Here is a 13362-nt window from a genome sequence, read left to right as displayed (position 1 = left end):
TCTCTTTTCACTCTATGTATTCTCCATGGATAATATTATCCATTCTCGTGGTGTTGGCTGCCTCCTACATGCTGATCCCAAATCTACATGTCTAGTCCAGGCCTTCAGTAACACAGTGGCCATTCCTACCTGGAAGTTCTGAGCACCTCAAGCTCAAATTCAACTTAAACACATCCTCTCCACCTTCAAATTCCTTTTCTTTTTGTAGTTCCTAGCTCACTTGACAAAAGCAACATTCATCCACTCACCCAAAATAGAAGCTTGTCACTTAACCCTTTTCTCTCCCCTATTCCTCATTTCTCGTCAGTCACCAAGCCCTGGCAGTTTTTCCTGTCTTAATATTCCTCCAATCCATTCCCTCCTCCTCATCTCCACACTACTGCCCTGGTTCAAACACTCATCATCTTCGTAGACTCCTAACTGGACTGTTTTCTCTAGTCTCAACCTCTCTTAAACCCATCCTTCTAAAAGCTCCTTCTCCCATATTAACCTATTTAAAATACAAATCTAATGTTGTCACTTCCTATTTTATTGCACTAGAGCTTCTTGGAGACTAGTTTTTACATTCATTGTCCCTATAAAATTTTGAATTTTCTTTGAAAAGTATTTTGACTTTTCAAACAAAACTCAGAATAGGCACAACTTGCCTGACATACTACACAAGACTGTCCTACATATCTATCAGTCGTACCTCTGGCCACATCAGATCTAGAATATTCTCCTGGAAATTTGGGCTCTACCAGCCTAAAATGTGTAGAATTTCCTATACATAATACTATAGTACTTTGTTTCTTTCCACTATGCCTTAGTTTGTACTATTCCATATATATATATTCATTACATATATATGTACGTAGGTATGTATATTTGTATGTAGGGGTGTGTGTGTGTGTGTATATATATTTATATAAACCCATTGCTGTCGAGTCAATTCCAACTTATAGTGACCCTATAGGACAGAGTAGAACTGCCCCTTAGAGTTTCCAAGGAGCACCTGCTGGATTCAAACCGCCGATCTTTTGGTTAGCAGCTGAGCTCTTAACCATTATGAAGATATGTATATACCTTCATTCATTCAGTGATGCCATGTATCCTTGTATGTAATGTACCCTTGCTTGTCTATCTCTTAATCATCTATTAGCCCACTCTCACTTTGAGAAGTCTTCCCTGACCCTCTCCACCAGGCTATGATGTACATACTCTGACTTCATGTCTTCATAAAAAAAGTGTCCCTTAATCCCTTTCTTTTTTATTAAAGATTCTAAATTTCTTGTGTTACTGGTTCCCCACTAGTCTGTAAGTAGATTCTTCACTGTATGCCCAATAACTGACAGTTTCTGTCATTCAGACATGTTCAATAAATATTTGCCCAACCAAGGTCTAGGGACACTAAACTATCCACTCTTTGACAGCCTTTACCTAAACTCTTACCCTCTAGGCCTTGCCTCATACTTTTCCCTCCGGCTCCCTCTCTATTAACCACTAGTGTACACAACTCAGCCTTTTAGCCTCAGGGTAACGGCCCACCTTGGAAGCTTTGCCCTGCATCACCAGGCCTTATACCTCTAACCCATGGCCCACTGAGTCTTATACTATCTCTCTAATAGCACTTCCTTCTGTATGACAAAATTAGCATTTAATGTGCATGCTTGCAATTAGGGGTATGCATTTTTTTTTTTTTTACACGTCAGGGATTGTGCTTTAATGAACTTTGGAATCCTACCACTGAGTACAGCACCAGAAATATGTGAATGTGTACTAAATGGGTACACCACGAAGGAAGAATGCTCTGACTGGATGGCTTTAATATAAAAATAGGTAAAACGTTAATGGAAAAACATTAGAATTAAAGAAACCTTCTTAGTGAGAATATTATAATTCTAGTTATATTTATTTTTTATAAAGAAAATTTCAAATGTTAGCAATTTACACTATTTTTCCAATATTTCTGTGGATAATATCTATTACCGTTAATGATAAACGCATAGCAAAGATTGTATTAAACTTGATAACTCAAAATTACATTTATTTACATTGCTTTGTCTATGTTACCCAAGTTTATTTTTTTTTTAATTTTGTATTTTATGTGAAAGTTTATAGTGCAAATTAGTTTTTCATTCAAAAATTTTATACACAAATTGTTTTGTGACATTAGTTGCAGTCCCTACAATGTGTCAGGACTCTCTTCCTTTCCCCTTCTACCATGGGTTCTCTGTGTCTATTCATCCAGTTTTTCTGTCCCTTCCTACCTTCTCATCTTTGCTTTTGGGTTGGTGTTGCCCATTTGGTCTTGTATACTTGATTGAACTAAGAAGCACGTTCTTCACAAGTATATTATGGTTTGTTTTATGTTGTTATTAGGTGCCATCAAGTCAGTTCCAACTTATAGCGACCCTGTATACAACAGAACAAAACACTGCCTGATCTTGCGCCATTTACATTCATTCATTCAGTTTGTGTTAGTTTAGGTAGGTAGTGTGTTTCTAGAACCTCTAGGTTCTCAAATTTGTTGGAGTACAATTTTTCATATAATTCCGTTATGATCCTTTTTATTTCAATTGGGTCTGTTGTATTTTTCCCCATCTCATTTCTTTTTTGGGTTATTTGCTTTCTCTCCTGTTTTTCTTTTGTCAGTTCAGCCAGTGGTTTGTTGATTTTGTTGATCCTTTCGAAGAACCAACTTCTGGGCTTGTTGATTCCTTCTGTTGTTTTTCTGTTCTCTATTTCATTTATTTCTGTTTTCATCTTTATTATTTCCTTTCTTCTGGAGGCTTTGGACTTTATTTGCTGTTTGACTATTTGTTCAAGTTGTAAGACTACCATTTTGATTTTGGCCCATTGTTCTTTTTTGATGTACGTGTTTACTGCTATAAACTGACCTCTGAGCACTGCCTTTGCAGTGTCCTAAAGATATTGTGATGTGTTTTCATTCTCATTTAATTTTAATTTTAAAAATTCTTTTATTTCCTCAGTTGTTTTTAAACAAGGTGTTATTCAATCTCCTTTTTTTTTTTTTTTCCTTTGCTCTGCTTCTTATTCTCCTCTTATGGCATTGTGATCAAAGAGAATGCTTTCCATCATTTTGATGTTTTGGATTTTATTAGGGGTTGCTTTGTGGCCTAAAATGTGTTCTGTTCTAGAGAATGTTGCTGCTGTTGGCTGGAGTGTTCTGTATATGTCTATGAGGTTAGGTTGGTGATTTTGGCCATTAGATCTTCCTTGTCTTTGTTGAGCTTCTTTTCTAGGTGTTCTGTCCTTTACCAAGACTGGTATGTTGAAGTCTCCTACTATCATTGCAAAATTGGCTATTTCTCTTTTCAGTAGTATTAAGAGCTTGTTTTATCTATTTTGGAGCCCTGCTATTGGGTATGTAGATATTTATTAAGGTTATGTCTTCTTAGTGGATTGTCCCTTTAATCATCACGTAATGTTCTTTGCCTTTTATGGCTGATTTTTCATTAAAGTCTATTTTATCTAAGATTAGTATTCCCACCCCTGCTCTTTTTTTTTTTGGTTACTGTTTGCTCGATATATTTTCTTCCATCCTTTGATTTTTGGTATATTTGTGTCTCTGTCTAAGGATTTCTCTTCTAGATACCATATTGATGGGTCTTCTTTTTTTAATCCATTCTGCCACTTTGTGTCTCTTTACAAGTGCATTTAAGCCATTTACATTCATTCAGTGTGATTATCGATAGATATGAGTTTATTGCTGTCATATTGTTGTGCTTTTTTTCGTAATGCTGATGTTTTCTTTGTTCCTCTTACTTTCCTGTGCTGAGTTCCATTTGTTTGTGTGTTCTTCCTTATTTTTTTTATTATTATACATTTTGTGTTTACTGAGTCTTTATGTTTTCCTTTTTTTTATTTTGATAAGTAGGTTTGTTAACTTTCTTTGTGGTTACCTTGAAATTTACCCTTATTTTTCTAAGTTTGAATTGATCTTTTATTACTTGATATCTCCTTAACTTCCTCTCCATTTGAACGTTATATACCTACGCCATTTATTCCCCCTTTTATTGTTTTGACGTTGTTGCCATTTACAGATTGACGTCTGTTTCCCTGTTTTAATTCTTTTAGCTTTGTTTTATTATTGAAAATTCTTGACTTTGGTTGGTATATGGCTGATGGCTGTCCTGTGTCCTACACTCTGGTGGTTGTCTGATGTTTTGGTTATCTAACCAAAAGGCTTTCTTTAATACTTTTTCTGTGTTTGGTTTGGTTTTTGTGAATTCTCTTAATTTCTGTTTATTTGGAAATGTCCTAATTTTGCCGTCATTTTTGAGAGAGAGTTTTGCATGATATATTATTCTTGGTTGGCAGTTTTTTTTTTTTTTTTCTTTCTAGATTTTATGTATGTCATCGCATTGTCTTCTTGCCTGCATACTTTCTGCTGAGTAATCAGAGCTTAGTCTTATTATTTCCCCTTTGTAAGTGACTTTTCATATTTCTCAAGTTGCTTTCAGGGTTCTCAAGTGATTATGATATGTCTTGGTGACTTTCTTTTGGGGTGTATCTTATACGGGATTCTTTGAACTTCTTGGGTGGTCGACTTTTCACCTTTCATGGTATTTGGGAAGTTTCTGGCATCAAATCTTTAACAATTTTCTCTGCATTTTCCATTTTCTCCTCCTGTTCGGGGATTCCGATCATATGCAAATATTTGCTGTTGATTGTGTCACACATAATTCTTAATTTTTCTTCATTTTCCTTTCTTGTTTATGATTTTCCCTCAAACAAAGCAGTGTTAATGAATTTGTCTGTGATCTCGCTGATTCTGCCTTCCATTGTTTCAAATTTGCTCCTAAACCTTCTATTGGGTTTTTCCTTTTCTGAAATTTTGTTGTTTCTTTTGAATTTCTAGTTGCTGTTTTTGTATGATTTCTAATTATTTATTTACTTTGACTTTTTTTTTTTTGGTATCATTTTCCTAAACTCTTCTATTGCTTTTTCTGTGTTTTCCTTGATTTGGGGTATGTTTTTGTCTGTGTTTTCCATGATTTCATCTATTTTTTCTTGGTTTTGTCTTTGTTTTCCTTAATCTCTTTCCTAATTTTTTGGAGAGCCTTAAATGTTAGTGTTTTGAATTCCATATCAGGTAGTTCCACTGCCTGTTCTTTTACCAGAAGGTTATCTGATTCTTTATTTTGATCACTTGCTGGAGCCATCTTGTCTTGCTCCTTTATATGTATTGATATTATCTGCTGTCTCTGAGACATTTAGGAATTGTACTCTTTATTTGTTAATTGTATGTTCATTTGTTTCATCTTGTTTCTTTGTTTTGTTTTGGTATGTCAGGAATGGTGAGCCAGGAATGCTTTACTGCTTGCTCATCTGTGGGCATGATAGTTCTTCCCAACTTGTCTGGGTGGGCAGGGCATCAGCAGGCAGGGTGAGCCAACTTCACTGTACACTGGTTTGGCAAGGTGGCTGAGGGTGGACTGGGCAGACACTGTCTTTCTCCTGATGTTGGTCCATCTGTGCATTAGCATTCATAGCCCCTTGCCAGATAGACGGTGGTGTTGGACAGGGAGTGGTATGGACTCACTTCCCTCCATTCAGCAGCTGTCAAATGGTGGGAGAGGAGGAGTGATGCAGGCTCAGGGTGATGATGGTCCTGAGCCAGGGACATTCTAGCCATGGTGGCACATCAAGGGCCAGCAGGAAGGATGGATGGCATACGGGGTAAGAGGGGAGGTAGAAAGCAGTGGGCTGGTGACTCTCCAGCTGTGGTGGTGTGGTGTGGCCCAACAGAAAGGGTGGGAGGTGGCGTATGGGGCTAAGTCAGAGGGATAAAGAAAGGGAAGAAAAAAAATGGTGTACCAGGAGCTGGCAAGTAGGACCAGGGTGTATCCACAGTGGTGGCAGGCCAGTGGCTCTCTAGCCACTGTGGTGCAGCATGGCCCATTGGGAAGGTATAGAGATGGCATACAGGGCTAAGTGGAAGGGAAAAAGAAAAGACAGAAAGGGGAAAGTATAAAAGAAATAAAATGGCTTAGAAGGTGGGAGGGAGAAAGACAAGGAGGAAAGGGAAAAAAATAATGCATTCAGAGCTGGTGGGGAGGGGGCATTGGAGGCCCGGGGAGAACCTGGGATAGTGGCGAGTCATTGCTCTCTATCCATGGCAGTGCAGTGTGGTCTGGCAGGAAGGGGTAGAGGTGGTGATTGTGGTTTGATGAGGGGGAAGAAAGAGGAAAAATGGTGTGCCAAGAACTGGCATATGGGGGCAGGGCAGACCTGGGCTTGCAGTGGGCCAGTTGTTCTCTAGCCAAGGCAGCATGTGTGGCTCATCAGCAAAGGGGGAAAAAGGGTGAGGGGTGGGAAAGCATGTTTCTCTGGTTACTGGGTTGTCTATCTCCTATTGAGTTCTCTGTAAAGTTGCCTTCTTATACATTTTGTATGGGGTCATTGCTGACTGTGCTCCAAGATGGCGGCGCTGTGCCATGTTCGTTGGCAGGGGACCCCCACTCCATATCTCTCCTTGTTCTCTGTGTTTCTTCAGTTTCATCTTCCATTCAGTGTTTGATCTAGTTTTTTATTCCTTCATTTGGTGCCTAGGGTTCCAGGATTGACATTTACATCTGTTTTACATCGTTTTTTTATGCCTTTGCTGCAGAGGGACAGTAGGATGCATCTGTCTAGGGTGCCATGTTGGCTCCTCCTCCAGTTTATAAATTATTTTGTTAAACACATCATTTTGGTTGTAAAACATTGCTTGCAGTCCCACAGTCATAAACCTCATAAGGCATTTTCATCAGCAAGATATTGGCTGAACCAACGCAAAGTGCAAAATAGAAGAAGCTTTTTTTTTTTTTAATAACCTGAGCCTTCCCATATTATGCTGATTTTTCCCTCAGAGGGATTATAAGTAGTCAGTATTGTTTAATCATTATGTCATTTTAGGAATAAAACCACTTTTTTTTACTTCATAAAAGTCACACTGTGTGTGCCTTAAGTAGGAAGGGGATTTCTATGTTCTCCATTATTTATGCTTTAATTAACTGCTGAGCTATTGCTGCCGCCTTAATAAGGCACCAAAAATCCAGGGTGGCAGCCACAAGAAGTGAAAACTGAGTACCATGACTGCATCATGAGGGCACCAAATCCTTTTTTAAAACCAAGAACGAGGTTATCGATTTGAGTTACCTCAGCAGCCCTTTTAATATATAATGCAGGCTCAGGAAAATAAATTTCTGGTCTTTAATTTGGCATTTGTCTATGATGTTTATCTTAGTTATCTAGTGCTTCCATACAGAAATACCACAAGCAGATGACTTTAGCAAAGAGAAATTTATTCTCTCACAACCTAGACAGCTGAAAGTCCAAATTCATGGTGCCAGTTCCAGGGGAAGGCTTTCTGTCTCTGTTGGCTCTGGGGGAAGGTCCTTGTCATTAATCTTCTCCTGGCCTAGGACCTTTTCAGCACAGGAACCCCAGGTCCAAAAGACACGTTCTGCTCCCAGTGCTGCTATCTTGGTGGTATGAGGTCCCCTATCTCTCTGCTTGCCTCTCGCTGTTATCTTTTTTTTTTTTTAATTGTGCTTTACGTGAAAGTTTACAAATCAAGTCAGTCTCTCATACAAAATTTACATACACCTTTTTTTTTATATATATACTCCTAATTGCTCTCTCCCTAATGAGACAGCACACTCCTTCCCTCCGCTCTGTCTTTTCATGTCCATTCAGCCAGCTTCTGGTCCCCTCTGCCCTCTCATCTCCCCTCCAGACAGGAGATGCCCACATAGTCTCATATGTCTACTTGATCCAAGAAGTTCGCTCTTCACCAGTATCATTTTCTATCTTATAGTCCAGCCCAATCCATGTCTGAAGAGTTGGGTTTGGGAATGGTTCCTGTCTTGGGCTCACAGAAGCTCTGGGGACCGTGACCTCCGGGGCCCTTCTAGTCTCAGTCAGAGCATTAAGTCTAGTCTTTTTTTGAGAATTTGGGGTCTGCACCCCACTGCTCTCCTGCTCCCTAAGGGGTTCTCTGTTGTGTTGCCTGTCAGGGCAGTCATCAGTTGTAGCTGAGCACCATGTAGTGCTTCTCACCTCAGGCTGATGTAGACTCTGGTTTATATAGCCCTTTCCATCTCTTGGGCTCATAATTACCTTGTGTCTTTGGTGTTCTTCAGTCTCCTTTGCTCTAGGTGGGTTGAGACAAATTAATACATCTTAGATGGCCACTTGCTAGCATTTAAGACCCCAGACACCACTCTCCAAAGTGGGATGCAGAATATTTTCTTAATAGATTTTATTATACCAGTTGACTTAGATGTCCCCAGAAACCATGGTCCCCAAGCTCCCGCTTCTGCTATGCTGGCCTTTGAAGCGTTCAGTTTATTCAGGAAATGTCTTTGCTTTTGGGTTAGTCCAGTTGTGCCGGCCTCTCCTGTATTGTGTGTTGTCTTTCCCTTTACCTAAAATAGTTCTTATCTACTATCTAATTAGTGAAAAGCCTTCTCCCTCCCTCCCTCACTCCTCACTCTTGTAACCATCAAAGAATATTTTCTCTCTGCTTAAACTATTTCTCCAGTTCTTATAACAGTGGTCTCACACAATATTTGTCCTTTTGCAACTGACTAATTTCACTCAGCGTAATGCCTTCCAGATTTATCCATATTATGAAATACCTCACAGATTCATCATTGTTCTGTACTGATGTGCAGTGTTGCATTGTGTAAATATACCATAATTTATTTATCCATTCATCCATTGATGGGCACTTTTTGCTTCCATCTTCTTGCAATTGTAAACAATGCTGCAATGAACATGGGTGAGCATATATATATTTGTGTAAGGGATCTTATTTTTCTAGTATATATTCCAAGGAGTGGGATTGCTGGGTGGTATGGTAATTCTATTTCTAGTTTTTTAAGGAAGTGCCAAATCAATTTCCAAAGTGATTGTACCATTTTACATTCCCACCAGCTGTGTATAAGTGTTCTAGTCTCTCTACAACCTCTCCAACATTTATTATTTTGTGTTTTTCGGATTAATGCCAGCCTTATTGAAGTGAGATGGAATCTCATTGTAATTGTGGTTTGCATTTCTCTAACGGCTAATGATCATGAGCATTTCCTCATGTATCTGTTAGCTACCTGAATGTCTTCTTTAGTGAAGTGTCTGTTTATATCCTTTGCCCATTTTTTAATTGGATTATTTGTCTTTTTGTAGCTGAACTTTTACAGTATCATGTAGATTTTAGAGATCAGATGCTGATTGGAAATGTCATAGCTAAAAACTTTTTCCCAGTCTGTAGGTAATCTTTTTACCCTTTTGGTGAAGTCTTTGGATGAGCATAGGTGTTTGATTTTTAGGAGCTCCCAGTTATCTACCTTTTCTTCTGCATTGTTAGTAATGTTTTGTATGCTGTTTATGCCTTGTATTAGGACTCCTAGCATTGTCCCTACTTTTTCTTTCATTATCTTTATTGTTTTAGATTTTATATTTAGGTCTTTGATCCATTTTGAGTTAGTTTTTATGCATGTTGTGAGGTATAGGTCTTGTTTCATTTTTTTGCAGATGGCCATCCAGTTATGCCAGCACCATTTGTTAAACAGACTATCTTTTCTCCAGTTAACTGACTTTGGACCTTTGTCAAATATCAGCTGCTCATATGTGGATGGATTTATATCTGGATTCTCAACTCTGTTCCACTGGTCTATGTGTCTGTTGTTGCACCAGTACCAAGCTGTTTTGACTACAGTGGCAGTATAACAGATTCTAAAATCAGGTAGAGAGAGGCCTCCCACTTTGTTCTTCTTTTTCAGCAATGCTTTACTTATCCGGGGACTCTTTCCCTTCCATATGAAGTTGGTGATTTGTTTCTCCATCTCATTAAAAAATGTTGGAATTTGAATCGGAATTGTATTGTATCTATAGATCGTTTTTGGTAGAATAGACATTTTTACAATGTTAAGTCTTCCTATCCATGAGCAAGGTACATTTTTCCATTTATGTAGGTCTCTTTTGGTTTCTTGCAGTAGTGTCTTATAGTTTTCTTTGTACAGGTCTTTTACATCTCTGGTAAGATTTATTCCTAAGTATTTAATCTTCATGGGGGCTACTGTAAATGATATTGATTTGGTGATTTCCTCCTCAATGTTGTTTTTGTTGGTGTAGAGGAATCCAACTGATTTTTGTATGTTTATCTCATATCCTGATACTCTGCTGAACTCTTCTATTAGTTTCAGTAGTTTTCTGGAGGATTCCTTAGGGTTTTCTGTGTATAATATCATGTCATCTGCAAATAGAGATACTTTAACTTCTTCCTTACCAATCTGAATGCCCTTTATTTCTTTATCTTGCCTCTCTCTTTTATATCTCAAAAGAGATTGGTTTAAGACAAAACCTAGTCTTGTAGATTGAGTCCTGCCTCATTAGTAAAACTGCCTTTAATCCTGCTTCATCAACATCATAGAGGTAGGATTTACAACACATGGGAAAATCATATGAGATGCCAAAATGGTGGATAATCACACAACACTGAGAATCATGACCTAGCCAAGTTGACAGATATTTTTGAGGGACAAAATTCAATCCATAACAATGCTCCTGTATCTCTTTTCCCCCAAGGTACACATATTTTTCTTTCATTTTACGCCATCTTCCACCCCCTTACATTTAGGCATTGCATATTCCACAAATTTTGATGGAAGGTTGTAACAAATATAATTACCTGTGAATTGTTGGGGGAAATAGTGATGGCATAGTTCTACAGTTTTATTTAAGTTTCTGTCTTTAATACCTCTGTATCATTTGTGGCGTTCTCAATAGATACTAATTTATTATAAGTAGTTCAGTATATAATGAGTTCAAAATATGTATCATTTACCTTAAAGAAGCAGCCGTCAGTGATAATCTAATCCCAGGGATAAATTACTCAAATTATGTAAATTATTATTCATGATCCTCAAAAAACTATGTTTAAAACTTTAGTCTACATTCATTAGCCAGGGCCATGACAGGCTAGGTGAGTGACCTGGTCAGAATTTTCGGGTCCACTATCCATTTATTTTGGGGGTGTCAATAGGTCCATTATTTGCATATATGCATTCTCTTTGAATTTAGGAATATAAAATTCAGAGATGCTGAGGTAGGGAATAAATTTCTGAGAGATGAGTGCAAAAATGACAAGATTCCAAAAAGCCCAAACCCACTGCCATCGAGTTGATTCTGACTCACAGCAAACCTATACGACAGAGCAGAACTGCCCCATAGAGTTTCCAAGGAGCACCTGGTGGATTTGAACTGCCGACCCTTTGGTTAGCAGCCGTAGCACTTAACCACTATGCCACCAGGGTTTCCAATGACCAGGTTAGATGTTGGAAATTTCCTTTCTGCATTCATATTTTATCTTTTCGCTTTTATCGTAAGTTTTGCTTTCAATTTTCAAGTCATTTGTTATAGTTAAGATGAAACAGGTTTCCTTGAGTGAAGAAACAGAATTGAATATTTGATGCACCTGATGGCTGTAAAGGATACTATTTTTCAAGGTTTAACAGAAAGGTCTTAAAGCATAAAGCTAACATAACTCAATCGGTCCTCGCTATTCATCCATTTTTCTTATTAAATCCTACTTATAAAAAGTGCTTAGAAAACAGAACTGTTATGGAAGATAGTCCTTTCAGAACAGTGCACATAAACTGGGCTCAAGTCAGGTCATTAGGTTCACTAGTTAGACCAATGTGTAATGAGAGGAGAGTTTCTTGCTATTTAATAAATGCAAGAGGAATACGAATGTGAAAGAACATCATTCTGGTTGGAAAATGGGATTTTGGGAATTGAAATAAGTGGGAATATAGTTGGTGTGAGAGGGAGACCTCTGTTATTGCTTCCAACAGTGCTAAATACTGTTGAATATTGGATTTTTGGTGTGTGCTCACAGCCCTGTCACAGCTGAGAGGAATTACGCTCACATCCCTGTGGCAAATCACACTGTAATTAAACCACTTCACATTTGTGAATAAGAACTTTTCAAAAGGCTGAAATTTCTTTCTCTTTTAATTAGAGTTTGTGGGGCTTTCCCCTCTCTTTTCATAGATGTGGTTGAGGAATTATTTAATTGCTGACGTTAGAGGATATGCTATTAATATGAATTAGTTTCTTCTCTAAGAGTTCTTAATGTTTTTGTCTTGCAGGCACTTTTCCTGTCTGTCATCTAAATATATGTGCCCTGGTGTCCCTGCCGTCATGAGCACCTTGCTGGCTAATATAAATGCTTTCTATGCTCACACAACGGTTTCGACAAATGTACAGGTTTCTGCCTCAGATCGATTTGCTGCTACCAATTTTGGTGTAAGTACCATTTTTTGAACATTAAAATTCTTAGTAGCTACTGGAGCTCTGGTGGCATAGTTGGTTAAGAGCTTGGCTGCTAACCAAAAGGTTGTCAGTTCGAATCCACCAGCCATTCCTTGGAAACTTTATGGAGTAGTTCTACTCTGTCCTAAAGGGTCACTCTGAGTCAGAGTCGACTCAATGGCAATGTGTTTTTTTTTTTTTTTTCCCGAATGTGAGCTCTTTCAAAGGGCTTTGGAATTAAGATATTTCTGAAATCTTAGTGCAGAAGGGGCATCATAGGGACTAGCTCCTAGTATAATGGGCTAAAGTTCAAAGTTCGTTTGAAACATTTTTAGTGAAATAACGTTATTTGACAGTCAATGGGAACCTTCATTAAATTAAAGCTTCATATCTGGAACACCTTTTTCAGTGAGGGAGGGGCAAGAGGGTGGATAGATTTTATGAGAGAGTGTTAGAATTGAAATATATTTTTATTTATGTATATAACTTTGGGATTCATTAAGTCAGATACCGTTCCCTGGTAAATGTGAGCTTGGCAGCCTTCTCTGAAGCTTGTTAGGCTCCATTCGAGCTTCCTGTTGACTCCTTCTGGTACTGGTGGATAACAGCACATCCCCTAAGTAAAAAATAACAGAAGTGTAAAGAGCCTAAGGGAACTGTCTGTACCTAAATAAGGCTGTCTCCCTGACATAATCAAATAGATCAAGAACACATTGAAAAGTAGAATTTTAGAAAAAGATAGTGATCCTAAAGGAGTTTCAAGAATTCATCCCTTGTACCCAATAACTTGTCCATTCGACCTACCTATCACTGTAACTCCATCTTTATAATTGTAATCAAAATGAAATTGGTGAGACTGGAAATAAGAACCTAAATTAAGAACAATTTTTGCAATGTGAGGGGCGCTAAACTAAGACAGGATCGGTAGAGGTGGACAAGAAAGAATAGATTCCAGAACAATTCCACTTATAGAATCAACAGCATCAAGAGCAACTGGAGACTTTGGGGATGTGAAGGGTGAGGGAAGAAGAAGGTACCTAGAAAGATTCCTAGATTTCT

General features: G+C 38.2%; 1 protein-coding gene across 2 annotated transcripts in view; it reads left to right on the top strand.

The window, feature by feature from the left end:
- UNC13C (unc-13 homolog C) overlaps positions 1-13362 on the top strand; it is a 633353-nt gene that overhangs the window by 324537 nt on the left and 295454 nt on the right. For both annotated transcript variants that reach the window (XM_064267528.1, XM_064267529.1), the window contains one exon: positions 12141-12297. In XM_064267528.1, the coding sequence (XP_064123598.1) occupies positions 12141-12297 (157 nt within the window). The remainder of the gene's footprint in view (positions 1-12140; positions 12298-13362) is intronic.

The sequence above is a fragment of the Loxodonta africana genome, chromosome 13, assembly GCF_030014295.1.
Source record: "Loxodonta africana isolate mLoxAfr1 chromosome 13, mLoxAfr1.hap2, whole genome shotgun sequence".
Lineage (NCBI taxonomy): Eukaryota > Metazoa > Chordata > Mammalia > Proboscidea > Elephantidae > Loxodonta > Loxodonta africana.
This window is presented reverse-complemented; position numbering and strand designations above follow the sequence as displayed.